This window comes from Macrobrachium rosenbergii, chromosome 20, assembly GCF_040412425.1.
Source record: "Macrobrachium rosenbergii isolate ZJJX-2024 chromosome 20, ASM4041242v1, whole genome shotgun sequence".
Classification (NCBI taxonomy): Eukaryota; Metazoa; Arthropoda; class Malacostraca; order Decapoda; family Palaemonidae; genus Macrobrachium; species Macrobrachium rosenbergii.
Window position 1 is genome coordinate 25,080,001 of NC_089760.1, and position 21,553 is coordinate 25,101,553.

General features: G+C 35.3%; 1 protein-coding gene across 1 annotated transcript; it reads left to right on the forward strand.

Annotated features, from left to right (window-relative positions):
* Positions 1-6,429: 6,429 nt before the first annotated feature.
* LOC136848923 (patched domain-containing protein 3-like) lies at positions 6,430-12,524 on the forward strand. The gene is given in 3 exon segments (XM_067121741.1): positions 6,430-7,770; positions 7,772-9,127; positions 10,268-12,524. Coding segments are annotated over 3 exon segments (3,027 nt in total). The 3' UTR covers positions 10,598-12,524.
* The last annotated feature ends 9,029 nt before the right edge of the window (positions 12,525-21,553 follow it).

The window sequence follows — 21,553 nt, forward strand, 5'->3', positions numbered from 1 at the left end:
ATGTTCTACACGTGACATCTGAATTGAAGCAGCTTTATTAATTGTTTGTTTATTTATTTGTACGGATGAGATGATATGATTTTGAAAAAAGGTGACACTTCAGTTACAGACAGTGCCAAAGTAGAGGGCAAAAACAGTTTTCAGAAAGCTTATAATGAAATCAAAATATCAATAGGTCTTAGAGACTACCTGAAGCCACGTGTACTTGGAAACATAAGAATGTACTGTCATGTATATATATGTATACACATTATACATAAATACATATATATGTTACAGTCAACATGCGTAATCAGTCATTACGCGAAATGCCTGAAATTTCAGTCAGATAGCAAAATGCACTTAGGGGACATTTGATCCCCCCAGGAGCTAGTACTAAACACGGCGAAATATATTTGACCCCCCCGGGGCTAGTACTAAACACGGCGAAACAATGTAGGTGACTCACTGTTTCATGAACATATATATATATATATATATATATATATATATATATATATATATATATAAATATATATATATATATATATATATATATATATATATAAATACATACATATATATATATATATATATATATATATATATATATATATATTATATATATATATGTGTATATATAATATATATATATATATATATATATATATATATATATATATATATATATATATATATATATATATATATATATATATATATATATATATATATATATATATATATATATATATATATATATATATATATATATATATATATATATGTATGTATTATATGATTCTGGTCTTTACAGATACACTTTAATATCCTTTTGGCCTTCGTCCGAAATTCGTCATTTTTAGTGTAAACTAACCACAGACCACTAACGGGGGCGAGCAACATATTTGTAAATAACTTATCCAGTGTTATTTTCCCTGCTTTTGGTCGATAAGCCATTCCAGTGGGCTAAAAAGAGAAAAAATCTTCAAAACTAGACAAGAATATTTCTCTAGATACAATATACAGAACAATTTACGCATTTCCTCACAAGTTATTTCAAAACCTTTCAGTATCTCCTTCGAATATGGAGGATTTTGTATATTCTTATTAACTACACTTTCGAATAAATGGAAATAACTCTGTCTGCACAATGCGACGACGCCGTTCGTCACTGCGCTTAGCTGGAAAGAATGCAGAAGACTGACACGCAACAGTTCTTTAAATTAACTATAAGCTGTTAAAAGTGTCATGCGCACAAAAGCCCTCAAATTGGTGTTGCATTTCAGGACCCTGACTTTTGGAACAATCGCAAAATCCTCTGACATAGCAATGTTTGCTAACTTGTCATGGACAATTTGACAAATATTAGTTATTATCATAGTTGCTTTTATTATACATTATAATTTTTTGGCTATGTATGACACATGACGACAGATTTTACTTTGTTATTGTGCAACTTATACAGTGATACTATGTTTTGTCCCAGGTCTTATAAGATGTTCAAAGGCTCTTATAAAATTAATAAATGGACTAATGATGACATTCGTGTAGTACGTTCGTGTTTAATGTAGAGATATTTTGATATAATAAAATCACTATGACGATTCTTTTCCAGGTAGTAATGGGAGTGTTATGGAAATTGATGATCAATTTTTTGTGTAATTCCATTCTAAATTTATTATAACTGAAGGTGAAACTCATTAACTCAGGCTCAGTTACTAAGTGTGTACTTGATAAGTTCAAAAGAACACATTTAATAAAAAGAGTATGAAAATTCATCTTAACAGGAAAGAGAAAATATTTTTGCGCGAAAGAAAGTGGTTAAGTACATTCGGAAACCACAATCTCCGACCCACTTAGGTCGTGCTCCGAGTTTATGAATATATGGAAGCATTCAATACTAGAGATATTAACTTATTAGACCAAAAATTAGATTCACTGAACCCTTTGAATGTAACCCAGAATATTATGGATGATATTGTAAAAGATTTAGGAAAATTATATATTGACCCTGCCAAACACATTGGCATTTGTAAAAAGTTTATCAAAATAAACCTAAAACTGGGGATTGCAAAAGGGTTAGCAAACCATGGTTTGACAAAGACTGTTCTAGTAAAAGAACTGAATATATGAAAGTAAAAAAACAGGCTTAAGAAAATCAAAACAAATGAAGCTAGAAACGAACTGAAAGCTAGAGCTAAAACATATAAGAGAATAATTAATAAAGCTAAGAAATCTTTCAGAAAAAATTTCATAGAAATGTTAGAAATCTGAGAAAAAGTAGTAGTAAGGATTATTGGGATTTGTTAAAGAATACTGATAAGAGTGAGCTGATTTGTAAAATTGCACTAAAACATTTCGAGATTATTTTGCTAAACTCAGTCGAGGTAATGTTGAACCTGATGAGAGTGAACACCCTGATAATTTCGACCCAAGCATTATTAACCAGTTAGTTAACGAAGAATTAAATAGAGTTTTACAGTAGATGAGATACAAATTCAAATAAAAAACTTAAGAGTAGAAAAGCATGTGGTATTGATAATATTATAAATGAGTTCCTTAAAAACTGCCCTCATGATATGCTAAATGTGATATGCAAAATTTTCAACATAGTGTTGATCTCCTTAATTGTTCCATATCATTGGTGTATAGGGATAATAAAACCCATATTTAAGAAAAAAGGATCCCGACGACCCAGATAACTATAGGGTATCACACTACTGAGCTGTGTAGCGAAGCTTTTACCGCTTGTGTCAATAAAAGGTTGACTGATTATATTGACAGCACTGGTCAACTTGGTGAGGAGCAGGCTGGTTTCAGGGAGGATATAGTACTCTAGATCATATTTTTGTATTACATTCACTTGTTAATTTCTATCTCCATCGAAAAAAGAGAATATACTGTTTGTTCGTTGATTACAAAAAAGCATTTGATTTGGTTGACAGGTCTTCCTTGTGGGGAAAAGTAATCTCACATGGCATTAACGGTAATATTATGGCTGTCATATATAATATGTATAATAATGCAAAATCCTGTGTGAAGCAGAATCACAAAATTTCTAACTTTTTCGAATGTAACATAGGTGTAAGACAAGGTGAGAATCTTTCCCCATTACTTTTTGCCATCTACCTAAATGATTTTGAGTTTTCTCTTAGCAGGGGGTATAATGGGATGGATATGTGCTCAAGGGAAATAAATGAAAAATTAAGTAGTATTGATATAGAAATGTTTTTATTATTTATGTTTTACTTTATGCTGATGATACTATTGTAATGGCTGAATCTCCAAAGGAATTACAAAATGCCTTAAACAAAGTAAAAGAATATTGTGATACTTGGAAACTTCAAATTAATGTTTCAAAAACTAAAGTAGTTGTATTTTCTAGAGGAAAAGTTAGAAATGTCCTGAATTTTAAATATGGTGAGGAGAGCATCGAAATTGTAGATGATTATGTTTACCTTGGCACTACGTTTAATTATAATGGTAAAATGGATAAAGCTATTAAGAAACAAGTCATTCAAGCACGTAGAGCACTATTTAGTATGTTAATTAAATGTAAAAACTTGAATTACCCATTGATATCAACTGTGATCTATTCGATGCTCTAGTCGTACCAATTTTGACTTACGGCTGTGAAATATGGGGTTACCACAAACTAGATCATGTTGAAACATTTCACAAGAAGTTCATGAAAAATCAGCTCTGTGTGAACAAGCGAACAGCAAACTGCATGGTATATGGGGATCTTGGCAGATTCAAAATTGAAATATCTATTTGCAAACGGATGATTGGATTTTGGTTGAGAATTGTAAAATCAAAGGCGTCTAAATTGTCAAATGTTTTTATCGTTTTCTTAGAATTCTGTACGAGTCGAATGATTATAAGTCTAGTTGGATCCATAAAATTAAAACTATCCTTGATTCATGGGTATGTCAAATATATGGAACACCCAGAAAATTTCAATCACACGTGGATAATAAATAGCCTAGAAATGAAACTCAAAGATATAGAGAGACAACAGTGGCATGCAGAAGTAGAAAGAAATATATTATGTAGTAATTATAAACTTTTAAGACTGAATTTGGCCAAGAAAAGTATATTATAAATTTAGATATACCAGAAAGAATTGCCCTTAGTAAATATAGGTGTGGTACCCACAAACTTCCTGTAGCAACTGAAAGATATTCTGGACTGGAGAATCAGCACCCTTGCAGACTATGCAACAGCACTGAAGTTGGGGATGAATATCATTATGTTTTAGTTTGTCCTGTGATTAGAGAAATAAGAGAGAGATACCTTAAGCCCTACTATTGTAGAAGACCTACCACTTTTAAATTCAATCTGCTCCTCAATACAAGTAGTGCTAGAGAATTGAAAAGACTTGCAAAGTTTGTTAACCTTATAATGTCTTTGGTTTAGATTTAATACTTTCTAGGATTTTCATTATTCTGGTATTATTTTCAATGTATGTACTTTCCTTTGTCAGAATACCTTTTATGCTTTAAATATGTACTTGCTAAATATATGTGTACATAAATATAGTTGTAATGTGTTGGTCTCTTCTTTTTGTGGTTTTTGTGTAATATATATATATATTTGTGTAATTTTGTAATTCTCATACTCCGGAAGGGGTCCATAGAATAAAATTTGCCTTTGCCTTTGCCTTTGCCTTTGAGCGGGGTCTTTCTGGACGGCGGGCAACGCCAACTATCACGGATTGAAACTCACTCGAACACCTTTTGAACTCTTCCGGATTTTGCTTTCGGTGGTTTTTTTTTTGTTTTTTTTTCGTTTTTGTTAATGATTTTGCTGCATAAAATGCAAAGCAGTCATGGTATGATTATATAGACAACACTGTGTTGAATTCTACAACCTGTATAATATCGAAACGAGGAAAAAATGTCGAAACTGGCGGGTTGTAGTTAGGATTGGGGGGAGGGGGAGGGAAGGGTAGAATCTGCGCGTGTGTCTCTCTCTCGCTCTATGTCTCTCTCTCTCTCTCTCTCTCTCTCTCTCTCTCTCTCTCTCTCTCTCTCATCATCATCATCATCATCATCTTAATCTGTGTCTCTCTCTCTCTCTCTCTCTCTCTCTCCGCTCATTCTCTCTCTCTCTCTCTCTCTCTCTCTCTCTCTCATCATCATCATCATCATCATCATTAATCTCCCTCTCTCTCTCTCTCTCTCTCTCTCTCACATCATCATTATCATCATCATCATCTTTAGATGACCACAAAAATGCATAACACTCATAAAATATAAGGGAAAAGAGAGAGAGAGAGAGAGAGAGAGAGAGAGAGAGAGAGAGAGAGAGAGAGAGAGAGAATGGCACGTCGACAAAGCATACTACCTTTTCAGTAGACGTTTAAACCAAGATAAGGCAAGTCCTGCTCCTACTCATTACGTTAGCTTGGTCGACGCTGTGATTCGTCTACTTGTGTGACGCTGCTTCAGATTGTCATTTCCACACACACACACACACACACACACACACACAGATTCTACCCTTCCCCCTCCCCTATCCAAACTACAACCCAGCAGTTTCGGCATTTTTTCTTCGTTTCGATATTATACGGGTTGTAGAATTCAACACAGTGTTGTCTATAACCATACCATGACTGCTTTTCATTATATGCAGCAAAATCATTAACAAAAACAAAACAATACAAAAAAACACCCAAAACAAAATCCGGAAGAGTTCAAAAGGCGTTCGTGTAAAGTTTCAATCCGTGGTAGCTGGCGTTGCCCGCCGTCCAGAAAGGGCCCGCTCGTAAACTCGGAGCACGACCTAGGTGGGTCGGAGATTGTGGTTTCCGAATGCACTTCTCATCCTTTGGAGGGTAATACCTTCTGAAGTAAAAAAATCTGATTTTTTACTTTAATAAATCAGTATACGCTGAACGTCAATATTAACACCAGACTTCTGGACTTCTAGGAAAATCGCTTAAAATTATATTACTCTTCTATATATGTACAAAAAAAGAACGCGTTAAACTTCTTTTGGAGAGACTTGGACTTTTGGAGAGACTTGGAATATGGAAATGAAATGAATTGATTAGATGGCCTGCTGACATATGTTATTCAAATTAGAGTTAATTAGATTACCTAATGTCCCTTAACTTCGTTTTTACTTTACAAGATCTCTGTATGTACAGTGATACCAAAATGTATTAATTGCTATACAGTGTTTGCCAAAATGTGTTAATTGTTGATAATTTATGTGAATTTAAATGAGTTGTTATCTGTTGTAGAGTTAGGAGGCATCTATCCCTAGAAATATATGACATGTACAATCATCTTTTAGCAAATACATGTTTTATTTAGATTTAGATATCTTATTTAGGTGTCTTATCAAGCAGTTGCAATTCATGTTTTCTTAGACATTCAGCATTCAACGTCACGCACCTCACCTATAGAAATTCCTTCTTTTTCCAGATCTACACCGAAGATGGTCAACAGTAGCAAGCCTAAGACTCTGGAGACTTCTAGAAACTGGTTATCTTCTGCCATCGCCAAGGCTGACGAATTAATCGGCAGCTTTAGTGGTGTTATTATTGGAACCCTTGAATACGCATTTTATTGTTATGGAAAGGCGATTGCAAATTTCCCTTTTACTTTCATTTTCTTGTGCTTCGTATTAACTGGGATCTGCTCTATTGGTATTGTTAAATTCACCCTGGAAGAAAGACCCTTTAAGTTATGGATCCCACAGAATTCACAGTTCATCAAAGTGATGGACTGGAAGGAGAAACATCTGCCCTCAGATATCAGATTAAGCATGGCGATATACGAGGCAGAGAACGTTCTGGATAAAGCTGTCATTCTTGAGATGCTGAAGTTACATGATACTGTGGTCAACACAAAAACTGAAATGGCCTCTTGGGACACCACATGCGCAAAGGTGCCAACAATTGCAACATCATTTTTTGGGAGAAGGAAGAGAGATCTAGCTTATGGGAGGAACAGAAGTTTACGAATACATCGCCATAGGTACAAGAGACAGAACGATGATGAATCTGAGGATGATGCATTTGACTTCAGCCTCTTACTCCCAAGAGACAGGTATTGCAGTTTCCTCGAATCTATGCAGCAGCAGTGTTTGGAAAACAGTCTCCTGGAAGTTTTTGGCTACGACAAAAATTATATTGAGTCCTTAACTCAAGAGGAGATAATAAAAGAAGTCAATGAACAAACCACAAGCCTTATTTACGGTTTCCCAACAAATTTTACGAAATATCTTGGTAAGATAGAACGAAATGGAAATGGGACCATCATCAAAGCTGGTGCTGCGATACACAGGTGGTTTACCAAAATCAACCGAACTGCCGTGGAAGCTGGGTCCTTCGTGAATGACCCAGGGTCTAGTCTGAATGTGGATACTGCAGGTTATGAGTGGGAACTAAATTTCATTGAAAATGTCTTGAATTATTCAAGCCAATCTGAATCTGTCACTCTGTATTTCATGGGTTCAACAAGTTTTGGCACCATTAGCAAAAATAATATCCAGAACGATACCAAATATCTATCTGTTGGTTTTGGTATTGTTTTCATCTATATAATGTTAATGCTTGGTAATTTTAACATGGTGGAGATGAGGCCAATTCTCTCTCTTCTAGGCCTTTCATGTGTTGGATTAGCCGTAGGAGTATCATATGGAATTTGTTCCGCCTTTAATGTGCCCTATGGACCTGTGAATAATATCCTACCATTCCTTCTTCTCGGCCTTGGAGTGGATGACATGTTTGTTGTGATGCAGTCCTGGGACAACTTATCCCCTGATGAAAAAAGCCAAGAGCTTATGTGAACGAATCGGGATGACCTTGAGACACGCTGGCGTTTCTATTACTGTTACCTCAGTTACAGACTTCGTTGCCTTTGCTATTGGAAGCACAACAGACCTTCCAGCTCTCAGGTCATTCTGCATCTATGCAGCAACTGGCATTGCTTCTATATACTTCTTCCAAGCCACCTTTTTTGTAGCCTGGCTATCACTAGACCAAAGAAGATTGGAGGACCATCGACATGGGCTGTTCTGGTGTTGGAAGATAAAGGACTGGAGGCCAAATGCCTGCAGTAGACAGAGATTTTGTCAAAGATTTTTTGGCAAGCCATATGCCAGATTATTCTTAAACTTACCCATGAAAATTATCATCCTCCTCCTAACATTAGGTATTATAGCTGTATCTGGTTGGGGACTTGCTAACTTAAGGCAGGAGTTTAACTCAATTTGGTTTCTTCCACAGGAGTCATATTTGTACAAATTTTTCATTAAACAGAAAGAATATTATCCATCAAGTGGAGAGGGAGGAACGATCTATTTCGGGAACATGAGCCTGGTGAATGAAATGCCCCGAATTGAAAAACTCATCACAACTCTCAGACAAAACAATTATGTGTCAGAAGTGAATGGCTGGTACACCAAATATAAGAAATACTGGGAGAAACAAGGCTATACCGTTCCTAATCCGAACACAACAGAAGAAGAATTCCTTAATCAACTAAACCAGTTCCTGCACTCTCCAAGCGGGTCACCCTATCGTACAAGAAACTTTCGCTTTTCAGGAGAATTGCTCTGCAATGAGAAAGCTCCTCCAGTAATAGCTTCAAGCATTGACTATCGGCACATCAAAATGACAGCCTCCAGTGATAAAATCAAGGCCATGGATAGTGTCAGAGAAACTGTAGAGAATATGAACTTCACTGGATATGCAAGGCCTTGGTCAAGAGCCTATGCTGAATGGGAAACAGACAAAATAATTGTGGAGGAACTTTACAGAAATATGGGCCTTGCCCTTTTAGTGGTCTTCATTGTAACTCTTATTCTTATTGCTAGTATATCTACTAGTATACTAGTCCTAATATGTGTTTTATTTACTTTAGTAGATGTAGGGGCACTAATGCACTGGTGGGGCTTGACTATCGATACAGTGTCTTGCATAGACTTAGTGCTTGCAATTGGTCTCTGTGTTGACTACGCTGCTCATGTTGGTCATACTTTCATGACCAAAACGGGAAGCAGAAATACAAGGGCTTCTGAGACCATAGAGACCATCGGCCCAGCTGTACTCAGTGGGGGATTCAGTACAGTCTTGTCTTTCATCTTCCTTTCCAACTCAGGGTCTCATGTTTTCCTCACATTTTTCAAGGTATGATTGATGTTATAAATTTATATATTCTGCTTGTTCTTACTGGGCTAGAGCCTTTTGTTTTAACTAAAGAGTTCATAGGAAAATTAATCATTAGTGTACTGATTCATAAAGGAAATAAACCTATTGATTACTAGACCTGAATATATTTTCTGTTACAGTATAAAACATTATATTCATTAAGAGTAAAGATGACAGAGGAGAATGTAAGAATTTTAGAGATATAAGGTTACTTAGTACAATGCGAAAAACGTGCATTAGGCGTTTAGGTAGGCAATTAAGATATAAAAAAAGACTGATAAGGAAAGAACAGTGTGGGTTTATACAAGAAAGAGGCAGGGTGGATCAAATCTTTATTATGAAACATGTATGAACGCAGTTTGCAATTAAACTGAAAAAGATATATGTAAAATATATAGACCTGCAAAGGACTTATAAAATCAAATAAAGAGGTAATGTGGAGGTCATTGAAGATGTACTGTAAAGAAGATGGGTGGCTGAAAGAAACTGGAAATTTTTAAGATGGAAATTACGTGCATGTTAGAATATGTTGATGGGAGAGTGACTAGTTTGGTGTAAATACAGCTCTGATACAAGTGAGTGCTATGCCTTTATAGCTGTTTAATGACTTGTGGATAGAGTGATGGAATAGGTTAAATAAAGGACAGTAGACATAGGTATACAGTTGTGGGATAAGAAAAACAGTGGTGAATGGAGTGTGTAATGGCTGATGGTTACTTATACGTCAGTACTGATTGGGGATCGTGCAGAGGAACTGCAGAGAATGTAAATATGAGCAACAGAAAGGTTAAGAGGGCAAAAGGAAATCAAGAAGTTTTCGAAATGAATGACGATATGGTTGGATGAAGAATGGACGCGGTAGGAAGTATCAACGATGGTAAGATGAGAAAAGAGCTGAATCACAAAGTAGGTGTCTGGAAGGTAAGGAGGGCTGGGGGCCATAAGAAAGGCTTTTTGAGCCATTTCTCTTTCGTGGATATGAGGTATGGATGCTGAATGTATATAATAATAATAATAAAAAAATGGAGCTGCTGGGTTGAATATTTTGTGTAGTATATGCAGCATAAGAAAAGCTAACCATACATGATCAATAATGCAATTAATTTGCTTTATTTCCAGGTTTTCTTTGCAGTCTCCCTTTACGGACTGTACCACGGGTTAATCTTTTTGCCGGTGATCCTGTCGCTAATAGGACCCGCCCCATACCCGACTGCCCTTGCGTCAAGTCCTGTAAGAGATGCTATCCAAGAAAAGGAGAATGACGTAACAGTTACCCCCAAGGAGATCAGGAAGAATGGGTTTATCGAAAAGATTATAACGGACGAAAACACAAGTAGTGCAACTGAACTTACCGAAGAGAAGTCCTCTGTTCACGAGGAAGCGGATCTCGAGCAGGAAGCCAAAGATGATGCTGAAAAAGATTCAGGGACTCAAAATGAGGACGTATGAATATACAGTTTGCATCTATTCATAATCGCTGGTCACTTCAATTTATATACTTTTAACGCACAATAGATTTCAAATAACCTCTCAGATTGGGAGACAAATGGAACTTTATGCTTTGCTCGCACATTTTGAGCCTAAAGTTCTAAACAATGAAAACTGTCAGCCTTTTTAATTTATGTCAACTATAACCTGGAAATGATTGGGGGAAATACTTTGTTCGGCTTTACCTCTTAAATTAGGTAAGAACTTTTTATTCGACTATATATGTATAAGTATCTCTGAGGACTTCTGAAAGAAATTCTGCCGAAGAAGCATTATTCTTTATAAAGTTTTCTATCAGTTGGTATTTATGAATCATGCCATAACTTAACGTTTTCTGTACTGTTGGGCGAGAGTACTTTCTGTGAAAGTTGCGGAAAATGAAAGTAGGCAGGATCGAGTGGTTAATAATATTCTAGTTATATATACTGTATATATTTTTATTTTCTCTTGAAGCACGGTCTAGTGTGCACACAACTATTTCAATCTTGGTTGATGAGATCTCCAGGTTGATTAAAAGTGTAAGAAGTTGTCATTTATAACCGATATTCTTTCATAGCGTGAAGTGACATCTAGTATATTTTGTATGTATGAAAGCATTACATATTTGTGCATGTTTTACGTTCGTAGATGATTTATGCATACTGCACAAACTACATGACTGCAGACTTTTTCACTAACGCGGATTGCTTCGTCTGGTTTCTGAACCGTTACTTCTTTTGACTGAGATATATGAACTTCCAGCGTGCAATGCGAATGCAATATTGCAATTTTCAAGTGATGAAGAATTATATTAAGCTTACAAACTTCCATTTGGGGTAGTAAACGATAGCCAGAGCTGTTCTTTAGGGTGAGCTTATGGATTCATTTGTATCTATTCAATAATACTCTAAATTACAACTTCGTTATTTACTTTGAATTGCTTGTACTACATTAACTCTGATAGGTATTTATTACTATAGTCATGTTATATTGGCATCCCTATTTCGTTATTTACTTTGAATTTCTTGTACTACATTAACTTTGATGGGTATTTATTACTATAATCATGTTATGTTGGCATCCCTAAGGAAGAAAAAGATGTTTGATATTAATATGTAAGAAATCTTTTACAAATACTTAAGGTATGAGGGGAAGGATTCCCTGTAACGAATCTTTTCTTATATAGTACCTCACATATTGGGACATTCCGAGCCAGTTCAACGTGTGTGACTTTTTCTATACACTTGAAACTATTCTGTTAAAATCAGTGGTTCTCAACCTTTATTGGCCTATGCACCCTTTCACTTTTATGTCAGAATGTCATTCCCCACCCCCAAGCACCGCCCCCCCCCCAACTCTAAAGTTGTCCGACTCAAAAGGTGTATTCCAAATAATATGCAACAAAACGCTAATACAAACTCACAAGCTAGTGGACAGAAAGCCCAGTGTGACCTTTCAGTTGTGTGGACCGATGGGCACTGAATTTTTTGTGGTTACCTAGAGCCAGTTTGAGCCTGCCAATCTCTAGTTACAATTCCCCCCACCAACCCCTGAAATTCTGAAATTCCACCCTGGGGGCCTTCCCTCCTTGGTTGAGAACCACTGTTAAATGGTGCTTCTTGATATGGTATGGGATACAACTTTTGGAATTACAAACGTAACTATCAGATGTATTGCTGCACCATATTCACCAGTACAAAAGGATTGTTTTTGAGTTTAGTTATTTGTAAACTTGAATTTGATATTGTCTATTTTTATACGATATGCATGTAAGTTAAACTTAGAGAGTCCGAATTTATAGAAAAGATAGATTCTCTTTTGGTTCAAAGGGATTTTGCAGGCCATGGGTCCCTGGTTAGCCTCTGTCGTCGATATTTTTTGTTTTGTTTTGTTCAGTTTGGCTTTTTGATAAGATCACCATCTGTAATCATTCTGATTTCCCTTTAAATGGAAAAAATCAAAGTAAAAAAAACAGTGCCCATCTGACCATTTATAATGAATTTCGTTTTTGTTGACACAATTGCAATTTTATTATTTACATTTAGTTGGAATAAAGATATGAACCCCTTGGTTTTTGTTGTTTTATTTTAACAAATAATATTTAAAATAAGGGAAGACTGAATTAAAGATTTGAGATAAACTTTTAAAATCAAAACCAATTAAGAAGCTCAAGAGAGCATAATGTAGCTAATACTCGGAACTACATTAAATAGTTAAAATCAATTAGAATTTAAGATTTTATCATTTTGCTTTGATTTTTGGTCAATGCGTCAGTCTATTCCGATTACAATGGAGAACAGCGTTTAAATGTAAAAACTGAAAATAATGTGAAAAGCTGAAATGATTAAGAATATTCTTTTTCTTTCAACGGTAAAATGTTAGATGTCAACAAATCCTAGAGCTTGATACTGGTAGAGAACTGACTGATATTAATGATTTCTTTCCGATGCTATTACTAGAGAATTTATTTATTATTATGGTTATATATATCGGCTATGCGCTCGTATTTTAGTTTGGCTAAACTTTCATCAGTGTAGCGACTCTTAATTCTTAGAAATTTAACCCAAAACAATGCATCAAATGGAACTCAGTCCAGGAATATTCTCAGAATTGATAACTCTACTTAAAGCACAGATTTATAATGACAGATAGTACGATGACTAAGCACCACTTTAAAAGCTTGGCTTTTTAGTAGTGACATATACGTATGAGGTAAGTGTGATAGGTATCACTTTCATTATGTCCTTCATGGAATGCTGTGCTGTGTTAACGAGACCTTGACATGCATAACAAAAACTGATTGATGTAACTCGTGATGACCAAGATCTTTTGTCGCTTTTACGTCTTCACGTTTGGCCCCCCTCCCCAAAGAAAGAAAATCATATGAAAAAATAGCCCATAACTGTAAGAGTATTAAAGGTACTGGCTTGTTATAATGCAACCAATGTTTTTGGGGTCATCGCAAGTGTATCTTATAGGCCTATCAATTCTCAGAAAACACGAGATCGAGTCTGAGACCGAATCACCGTGATCCAAGGCCAAGGCTAAGGCTGAGGTCGGTGAACTCGTCCTCGAGGTCGCCCTCAAGGTCTTCAACACTGATAGATACGGTCCAAGTTCCTTTTGGATGTAGGCTAAATCTTTTACAGTAAGAGAAGGCAACTGTACAGAAGTACCGTGAATGCATGCAGAAAACACACACACACACACACACACATATATATATAAGTATATATTCATAATTACATACATACTGTACATACATACATGCACTCACACGGATGTAACTACGCTACAGATAATATGTTCGCACTCTACAAATGTTTACCATAGCTATTCTGATGAACGTTTTCTTTGAATACTAACATATGAGTAAAAGAGAACTTAAAATTGTTACTGATGGATAACAAAAGTAATTTCATGATTTTCTTGCACAACTTTAAAAATTACAATTTTATTTATAGCAGCACACATTCGGTGTACTATCTTTGAAATCACCAAGCCCTTACTTGAATTTGATGTCAACTGGTAAATTTTAGCTTATTAATATTTTTTTTTTGTAATTTATGTTTTTAGTGGAAATGTAAGTTATAAAATATGCTCGGGGGTCACCACAATAGGCCTAATGTTGAAAAGTGTTACAAAATATAAGAGAGAGAGAGAGAGAGAGAGAGAGAGAGAGAGAGAGAGAGAGAGAGAGAGAGAGAGAGAGAGAGAGAGAGAGAGAGAGACCTTTCTTACGTTGCAATCATTGCAGTCTAAGTAAGATTCAAGGTAATTGCAATGAAATATATAAAATTTAATACTATCCGGAATTATACAAGAATGCGTTGAAAACATGAAGTGCATAGCTCTTTGATCATTCAGGCAATATTTTCGTGTCATCGTTAAAGAAAATTTAACAGTTATTTATCCCTTCGGTATACATTTCATTATGATACAAATGACTCTTTGGCTTAGGAAGGATTTATTGTGAATAGTTCAGTTAAGACTCAACCCATTCCGTTTGGGTATTTACACCTGAACGATGTAACGAAGAAAGAGGTCATTATTATTATTATATTATCATTGTTATGATGCTGGCTACTCTCGGCAGATAAAAGGGACCAGGGATCAACTGTGAATGCGAAAGACCTCCGTTGAAATACAACTTACGAAATAGTGACTACATCTCCCAAGTACAACACCCCTGTGAAAAGACTTTTTTCTTTGCTAAGAGAGAGAGAGAGACATGGGGTGGCGGGACCTATTCTGCTTGTAAACGACTCTTCACATCCTCACCAGGAAGGAGAATAACCCAAGCTACAACACCGTTAGCAGTTCCGCCTGCGAGTATTATTTGCAATTGGATATGGTTTTGTGATTCTTTGTGATTCTTCGTTTTCATGTTTCAGCGTCTGCCGAAAACAGAATAACTGTAATAATTCGTTTTTAAGACTACTGATCAAAATGATTTTCCTCATTACGCTGAATATGCTCAGTACCGCTTAGAGTACATTTCCGCATATACACTGCATACATATTATGTATAGCCTATGTATCAATATTCAAGATACCCAAACGTAGCTTGTACTTTTGACTGCTTTTAAGAGAATGGTACAAAATAGGATTTGTCAGTCTGTCTAAATTAAGTAGTTGAAATCCTACCAACAATTTGGCAGAATGAACATGCCAGAAACAGTAGTTTTAATTATTAAAACCGACTTTCATGCTTATTTATAGAAGGCAACATATACAATTTATAAGATATCAATTAAATAACCAACACTCTAGCGATGAAGTCTGAAAAAAATTCCTTTCTTCGAGACAATCAAGCACAACTGTTTTATGGATGTTTTTCATGTTATTCCACATAACACAAATGACGCATTTGTGCTTATCAGTGAATTTAGAACGAAGCGAATAAATATCAAAAGTAAAAAAAAAAAAATGTAAGAAATATTTAAGTTATGGCAGGCATTCCTGTTACCTCTGATTATCGTAATGGCAGTTCCCCTTATTAGTTATAAAATTTTTGGCGTCACAAACTTCCCCTACTCAAATTCCTGCCTCCCTGTAGCAGAGGGGGGGGGGAGGTGTTAGTGCACCTCATGCGGTGCACTGTAGGCACCGCTTAAGGTTCTTTGCAACGTGCCTTCGACCCCTAGGCTGCAACCCCTTTCGTTCATTTTACTGTGCCTCCTTTCCTATTCTCTCACTTCCATCTTACTTTCCACCCTCTCCTAACAATTGATTCATAGTGCAACTGCGAGGTTTTCCTCCTGTTACACCTTTCAAACCTTTTACTGTCTCCGTTTCAGCGCTGAATGGCCTCATAGGTCCCAGTGCTTGGCCTTTGGCCTAAACTCTATATTTAATTCAATACTCAAATTCCTGCTGCTATCACGCTTGTATAACGTTCGACTGGCGTCAAAGCTCCTCTGTACAACAGAAAACCCATTCTTAGATGAAGTGATGTTATGCAAACGGAAAAATACTAATTTCTGTAGATTTGACTTTAGATCTCTCATTAGCCGTCATCACTAAATCACTAATTCACTTACCACGCTGGATATTATTCAGTCTTTTTGTGACCTGTTACCGCTCACACCAAAAACTGCCAAGATTCTCTAAAAGTAGAATGTTAATCACTGTATGTCATGAATGAGATACAATTATCGTCATCTTCGGTACTACAAGGGAGCATTGTACGGTATAATGATGATCTGAGTAGTATTGATCCGGGTTAGTAAAAATAATCATCTGAACTTTTATCGTTGATTTAGTCTAGCTTTTAATGACTTCAGAAATCTTGTCACAAATGGAAACTTTAGCTCATCTGTGCTGGCAGACGTAGATCGCATTTTAACTGCTGGGTTCTAAGTGTGATATATCAAGCAGATGATAATGCACTGAGCTGACAAATTCTGCCATGATAAATTTATAGCTTCAAATTGGAATCCTGAATATGGTGATATAAAGAACTTTTATTTTTCATTCGTTTGAAAGAGGAATTTTCCATTGACCTTAGAAATCTCATTGCTTAGCCTATCACTGACAATAAAAGGTGAAAGTTTTGTATAGAAATCTTAAAAGTTTGTTTTGCAGATTGGGATATATTGATGACATAAAATTATATATATGATACAAAGCAATCAAACAAACATCATGAATGGTCTCACATATAATAACTTGAATGTTAAATTTATAATAGTCTAAGAACTCTATCATTACTTTGTGGATGACGCTGACGTGAAATCGAATGTCATTGTAGCCCACAGAGGCGGTAGTGAAAAGTAATTTACTTGGAGTAAAATTAAAAATCTTGGAGTAAAATTAAAAATCTAACAGATTTTGTGATTTACCACATAAACAGTTACTGGCTGCGTCTATTTGAACGTGTCAATCGTCTTCCAAGACGTAATTTGATGCGTTCTGGTGACATCGCCTTATCCGTATGGTCTATCTTTGTATCTGGCTTCGGTTTGGTACCAGTTTTATATCGGCTGAAACTAAAATGCAGAATAGTTTGCCTAGTGCAGCTGTGGAATCTTCTGACCTACAAATATTAAAGCGAGGATCGAATTCATTTCTGCTCTCCGCTGACTTCTGAATTTCAGGCATATCGATTTTAATTTCTATTTCCCCAAATTTATTTATTTAATCACCTTTTCCTATAACTTCTCTCTCTCTCTCTCTCTCTCTCTCTCTCTCTCTGAGGCTGATTTCCCTTTGGAGCCCTCTTGGGTTTACAGTCTATTGACTCTGTCCATAAGGGTTTTCAGCCGAGGATTTAAAGAGAGAGAGAAAGAAAAGAATGGGTTGTTGTCGATCTGACAACCCGACACAAGTGTAGATACTTCTTCGATCCAGTACGATGTTCTGTTGCTTCTAGCATCTTTATAATTATATTCATATTATGCTTTCAGTAGCGAATTTACTGATCAATAATTACTTGAAGTAAAGGTTTGACTAACTCATGTGTTAAAGCGCAGAAGCCTAGAACACGTGTATTTTGTGTCGAGTATGAACACTTGTTGGTAAAAATTATCTTCACCAGTTTTAACGAGACTGTAGCTGAACAATAACTGTATTTCCTTCATCTCAATAGCACGTGATGTGTGAGAGATAAAAAAGTCAGATTGCTATTTCTTTTGGTATATGTAATGAGAAAATGTTCAAGAAAATTTATTCTTTTTCATAATAAAGTCAGGAGGGGTTGTATAGGACTACAAATTAGTAACTGGCAGAATGGTCTTACCTAACCTTTAACAATCATTTTAGTTTGCTTAACTATGTTCTTCTTGGCTGAAGGAGTAAAACAATGTAGTAATAAGACCTGTTTCAGTAACTGATGAAGACACCGCTTCTTATTTAAAAAAATATTAAACTACAAAATATGGTTTAATGTCGGAGGGAATATCTGACATCCGAAGGAAATTATTCCCTAGGTGTAGTGAACCCGATTCCCAAAGTACAGTGAACTCAATATTGAACGCTGTTTGTGGATTAATATTTGTGAATACAAAAAAAAGTCACGCGTGCAGAAGTGACAAAAACTCAGAGTTACTCTTGTGAAAAGTGTAATGACTGTCTCACTGAATATAAGCAGTCTTAACAGCACGCTAATAATCAAAAGGCAATTAGTTGCTGATTATTCCTAAAATATACCTATTATAGTAACTTAACTTTTCCGAAAACATTACTGTGAGCATTGTTTGGTGTTGGAGTCAATGTTTCATCTTTGTTCTTCTGAAATGTTAATGTTAACCCGGACAACAGAGGTTGCAAGAATGGGAGGTATAGTTGCTAATAAAGAAATACACTCCTATGGAAAACCACACACACACACACGCATATATATATACATATATATATATATAATAAATAAACACATATATATATATACATATACAATATATATATATATATATATATATATATATATATATATATATATATATATATATATATATATATATATATATATATATATATATAAATATATATATATATATATATATATATATATATATATATATATATATATATATATATATATATATATATATATATATATATATATATATATATATAAAACAACAGCAACAACAATCCCAGCCAGTTTCAGTGCAATGAGAAATGTTTTGAAGTAACTTAGACGTTTGCTTGCCGTCAACAATATCTTGATATTTCTTCTGTTGCTTCTTAAATGAAGGTGATTTATGATATATCGTGTCTCGTCCTTGGTTTTATGCGACTGAAAATAAGCCATTCAGAAATGTTTTGTTTACGAAATGGTTTCAAACTGAGGTTATAGGCAAATTCTTATATAAGTTAAGGTCTTATGAGATTTTTCCTCTGGCTAATTTGATCAAAATAAACTTTAATAACATTTTGAAAATGATGTGCCTGTCAAGTGCTTTTGACTGCTTTTTTGAAAATATTTTAGATGTTCATTAAAAATATAATTATTTAAAAAAAATTATCAACAACCATTTCAATAAAAAATGTAAAAATGCTCCGAAGTTTCTTCGGCACAATCGACTTTTCTGTACAGCGTATAATCAAGGCCACCGAAAACAGATCTATCTTTCGGTGGTCTCGGTATAATGCTGTATGAGCCGCGGCCCATGAATCTTTAACCACGGCCCGGTGGTGGCCTATCCTATATCGTTGGCAGAGGTACGATTATGGCTATCTTTAACCTTAAATAAAATAAAAACTACTAAGGCCAGAGGGTTGTAATTTGGTATGTTTGATGATTGGACGGTGGATGATCAACACGCCAATTTGCAATCCTCTAGCCTCAGTAGTTTTTAAGATCTGAGGGCGGACAGAAAAAAGTGAGGACGGATAGACAAAGCCGGCACAATAGTGTTCTTTACAGAAAACTAAAAAAGACGAAAATGTCGCGGACCTCAAGAAACTTATCTCATAAAAATCGGACAAAAAATGGAAGTTTAGATGAACTGATAGTGAGCCGATCATTCTAATCTTCTGTCAATGTCACTGAAAGCCACTAGACCTTGTATCATTGACAAATTACATCTATTCGACCTCACTCTTGTTCAAGGGGTCCTTGAAATATTCTCGACACAACCAACCAGCACAGAGGTCGACATATGAACCAATGTAATTATTTTTCATATCATTATTTATCATACCATAGAGTAATTTTTCTTAGCATAAAAAGGGGGTTATTTGTGTTAATAATGTAAAACCTAATATAGCAAAGGAAATTAAACATCTTCGGTACTTAACTGTGTGAAATCTTAAAACCCGAACAGAACAGTTTCTACAAAACAAGTAGTGGTTAGACGATCCGTACAGCTTAGGGCCGATAGTCTAAGTCATAATTATTATTGTTAGGCAAAAGATAACGATTTCTAAGCATTGTTGAGATCCAGACAGCGGAAGAAAATATTCAAGCTGTGTTAAAAAACAAAGTCTAAAGCACGAGGAATAATACCGCTGCTGTTAATGTATGTATTTTGTATTTCCATACGAAATTTCCCTTAGATAATTCTGGCTAAATAAAATTATTATTAAAGACTAAAAAAAAACAAAAGAACATGCAGAAATTCATTGGTAACCTATCTTACCATGTAGAGGCAGAAATCCAGGTTGTAGGTAAAGAAATAACTTTACTACCTGGAATTTAAGGACTAAGCCTTTTTTAAAAAAAAGGCATTGGCTAGTGCACATCATGGAAACACCCTAATACTGGGACAAAACTAAACAAGTAAAAAATGCACCGAAGTTTTTCGGCGAGATCGAGTCTTCTGTACAGCCGCTACAGCGTATAATCAAGGCCACCGAATATAAATATAGCTTTCGGTGGTCTCGGTACATTACTGTATGAGCCGCGGCCCATGAAACTTTGACCGCGTCCCGGTGGTGGCCTGGCCTATTCGTCGCCAGAAGCACGATTATGGATAACTTTAACCTTAAATAAAATAAAAACTACTGAGGCTAGAGGGCTGCAATTTGGTATGTTTGATGACTGGTGGGTGGAAGGTTAACATACCAATTTGCAGCCCTCTAGCCTCAGTAGTTTTTAAGATTTGAGGGCGGACAGAAAAAAAGTGCGGAAAGACTGACAAAGCGGCACAATAGCTTTCCTTTACAGACAACTAGAACAGTAAACGCAGTTGAACAAGCCTTTTGAGAATTACTATTAAAACAAAATTAGAGTATAAGAAGTGATAACTCCTACTAATTAAATAATTTCAAATATACACAAAACAAAGCCGAATTATCATTTATGACCTTCATTTCTTCCTGAAATGTATTCAAATGAAAACATTTGCAGGAAAACTCCCTCTCGTCTTCTGCTGGATACCATTCAGAAACAGGATCATCATTTATCAAAAATCACTCATTTCTGTTTTCATGAAGCTGTAGTGATTAATATATATATATATATATATATATATATATATATATATATATATATATATATATATATATATATATATATATATATATATATATATATATAGAGAGAGAGAGAGAGAGAGAGAGAGAGAGAGAGAGAGAGAGAGAGAGAGAGAGAGAGAGCGCATTATACCTGACATGGAAGCGGATGTACTAAAAGAACTGAATACATACTACTGAGGAACATGACGCAATTACTAGAGGTGCGTTGTAGAGAAACATCATCATCCACGCCACTGACCTGAACCTATGTGTCTGACGGTTTTTTTGTTGTCCTTGTTTTGATTCATTCAAATAAGCTCTCAGTTTTTATGTCACTTGATTCACACAGCTCTCTAAATGCGTGTATATTGATAAAGTAACTTATTTGCATTTCGCTATTTATCATAAAAAAGCTATCATTCGTTTTTGAACTGCTTTGAATGCAAAATTTTACACGAGACACGAGATAAAGAACCGCTATCTCTTAACTCTCTGTTTCGGAACAATCTTATCTACAATGTTTCGTTGACGAAATAC